General features: G+C 38.1%; 1 protein-coding gene across 1 annotated transcript; it reads right to left on the bottom strand.

The window, feature by feature from the left end:
* Positions 1–312: 312 nt before the first annotated feature.
* LOC107855610 (THO complex subunit 2-like) lies at positions 313–2,954 on the bottom strand. The gene is made up of 5 exons (XM_047405425.1): positions 2,451–2,954; positions 2,223–2,327; positions 1,552–1,707; positions 1,380–1,460; positions 313–854 (listed from the first exon to the last, which is right to left on the bottom strand). The coding sequence occupies exons 1-5, from the start codon at positions 2,796–2,798 to the stop codon at positions 423–425; spliced, it is 1,122 nt and encodes a 373-aa protein (XP_047261381.1). The 5' UTR covers positions 2,799–2,954; the 3' UTR covers positions 313–422.
* Positions 2,955–2,960: the final 6 nt, after the last annotated feature.

The raw sequence follows: 2,960 nt of genomic DNA, 5'->3' as shown, positions 1-2,960 counted from the left end.
AATGGGATAACAAACCGCTAGCTAATACAGGAAACAAGACAACCACGAGATAATACTATAAACTATCTATTCGAAATCATAGACATTACCAAATCACCACGAACCAGAAACTCCAGACACCAAGAAAGCACTCTCCCCCACTACTACAGAGGAACTCCTACCCACTAACTCTCTACCCTAATCCTCATCCTCCACACCTTCCTATCAAGGGTCATGTCCTCCGTAAGCTCTAAGTGCTCCATATCATGCCTAATCACTTCCCTCCAATATTTCTTCGGCCTACCTCTACCCCGCCTAAAACCATCCATAACCAGCCTCTAGCCTCTCACCTCCATACTGGAGTATAACACTCTTAAATTCAAATAGCATTGCCACCACACATCCACAAAGATTTTAGCTAAATTAGCATCTATTAGATTGTATTAGACAGGACAATACTGTAGGAAACATACCTCCAGTTCTCCAGACATTTTAGAAGCAGCTTTTATAGTACTCTCTTCCAATGGTCTACACATAGAGTCATCAACCTGTTTTTGACTTGGAGTATCAGACTGCGGGGCAGCAGATACAACTGATTGAACATCCAGCCCATTAACTGATTGACTGCCTTTCTGTTTTACCGAACCTAGATCTGGTTTTGGCAAAGAACTGTCTGGCCTATCCAACTTGCCATCAGCTACCCTTCCTGCTGCCACAGTTCTTCCTTGCGCCACAGGCTCACCTTGAGAAACACTGGGGCCACTGCCATTTGGTATAGCCACTGAATTAACAGTCGAAGACTTAGAAGCAGGTGGTGCTGCAAGTTTTAGTTCTAGGTAACCCATACCAAACTCTTCATCCGTCACCCATGATGGCTGGGAAAAAAAAGGAAAAACAAATTGCAAATATCAATCAACTAAGTTCCTGAATCAGCATCTATAAATACAGGGTAATTACAACATAAACAGATATAATCTTACTGCTCAAATTTGTTTGGTGATGTTTCACTGAACAAGGAACTTAACGGAATTTAAGAAAGAAAAAATGACTACCAGACATGCCCTATATCTCCATGAGGTCATATCAAGTCCTAAAAATAGCATGTCACTAAAATCAAAATTAGCATAAAGCATGCGGTGTCTACATATAATAAGTGCTAATCTTTAGGGACAAATCGGGACAAAATTAGTAATAAATATTTCAAATCAGGCTTTCGGCAGCCAATAAGGAAAATGATAACAAAGAAAGAATAAAAACCCACAGTATCAGGTGATACAAAAGACCTAACAAAACTCCCAAGTTACGGAAGTGGAGATCTTAAGAAACCATATAATATGGTTTTGGGACTGTTGTAGTCAGGCATCTTAAAAACTACAATCAAGCTTTATTCCAAGATTTACCTTTCTAGATGCCAAAGCTGCTGCGACCCCTGTTGCCAATACTTTGAGATCCTCTCTTTCATCAGATTTAATTTTGGCAACCTACAACAAGACCAAAAAATAAAAGCAAAAACTATGAGCCTGATGTTTTAGACTTCGAAAGATACAATCCTGTAATTGATATCAAGTATACCCTCTTCTCAAGGTTTATTCCACTCTTTCGAGTAACTGGAAAGACACTAGAGATCTTCGTTAATAAAATAAGTGCATTTCTCATTTCCATGTACTCAGTTGATTCCAGACACTGTATGAGCAATCTCGTGATTCTTTGACTCCACTTCCAGTGTACCTTAAGCAGAAAAGCAACTATTAAGTAAAAAGGTACTCAAAGAGTATTTAGCACACAGGAAACAAGAATGACAGGTGGGGTTAAGGAAATCGAGCATCATAGCTTTTTTGTAACATATAATAGGAGATAAAGGTGTAAAGTCACAATTCTAATATATAAAATCAAGGCAAATAAAAAATTATGAAGAAAAAAAAGAGAAGTGGAGGAAAGAGAAAAACGGAGGACCACCTCATGAAAAAGAGAACATCTTGAATAGACTTTTTGAAGAAAAAAAGTGAAATGAGGTAAATTGAATCAAAAATTTATGCGTGTTAGGATGATAATCCATACTGTTTACAGACTCATAACTTTCTACCACTGAGAAATACTCCCAAGGAAAAAATCTTTGAAAGTGAAATGGTTCTCCAAAATTATAACAATAAGGACAAGCAAGGAACTGAGCTCAGTTTATCCCTGCAAATTCGAACTGCATTCATGTTTTCCCACTGTATCAATATGAAATGTCACAGACAAACCTTAATAAATTGGCCATACGTAACACGCTGGCTGTTTGGATATCTGTAATAGACTGCAAAACCAGGCATGTTTCCACACTCACGTTCATAAATTGATTCATCACCCTTCAATTTAAAATTTAAAAAGTCAAAAATGGTACCTAGTACAGCGGCACATTATTAGAAACTGCCATTCAAACTACTACTTCAATCCATGGAAGGTATCAACAGAGATGTAGTGAAGTGTACCTTCCAATAATAAGCAGTCTTCAACGTCTCATACAAAAATCTTCCTAGGCGGCCTACTTCATACTCCGTGCAACAACAGATCATGGGTTGTAATGTCTTACATATCAAAACGTCTATGTGGTTCACAGTGTTAAAGAAGGGTGTTCCAAGGGAATGAAGGGTATTAACAAAAACAGCGCAATAAACAGCGTCTGGCATACTGAACGTACAGCGTGGAAATATACACCGCTGAAGGAATTCCATGTTGATCTTTAAAGTATCAGGACAGGAACTCAGCCATGTATCCTTTTCATGAATAAGGCGTCTACGAACAGATGTAACATGTTCTTCATGCCTCTGAAGCTCCATAGTTAACCGATCTAAAGATTCTTGAATTCTTTCTTTATCTTTTTTCCTTTTTGTGATTGCAGAACTTGAATTATCAGAAAGTTCTTCCAGAGCTTTAAGAGCAGCATGCTGCTTAGCAATTTCAAATTCGTAACGGGATTTAGGAACATGAAGATCATAGAG

The sequence above is a fragment of the Capsicum annuum genome, unplaced genomic scaffold (assembly GCF_002878395.1).
Source record: "Capsicum annuum cultivar UCD-10X-F1 unplaced genomic scaffold, UCD10Xv1.1 ctg78415, whole genome shotgun sequence".
Classification (NCBI taxonomy): domain Eukaryota; kingdom Viridiplantae; phylum Streptophyta; class Magnoliopsida; order Solanales; family Solanaceae; genus Capsicum; species Capsicum annuum.
Note: the sequence above shows the minus strand (reverse complement) of the source record. Positions and strands in the feature narration are given on the sequence as shown.

Bases quoted from the DNA above. Each gene is read 5' to 3' on its own strand.
- LOC107855610 (XM_047405425.1), bottom strand. From the start codon at position 2,798: ATGGAGCTTCAGAGGCATGAAGAACATGTTACATCTGTTCGTAGACGC. The intron at 1,708-2,222 runs GTTTGTCTGTGA...TTTCTGCTTAAG, and splicing joins CGTATGGCCAATTTATTAAG to GTACACTGGAAGTGGAGTCA. The intron at 855-1,379 runs GTAAATCTTGGA...TTTTTTTCCCAG, and splicing joins CAGCTTTGGCATCTAGAAAG to CCATCATGGGTGACGGATGA.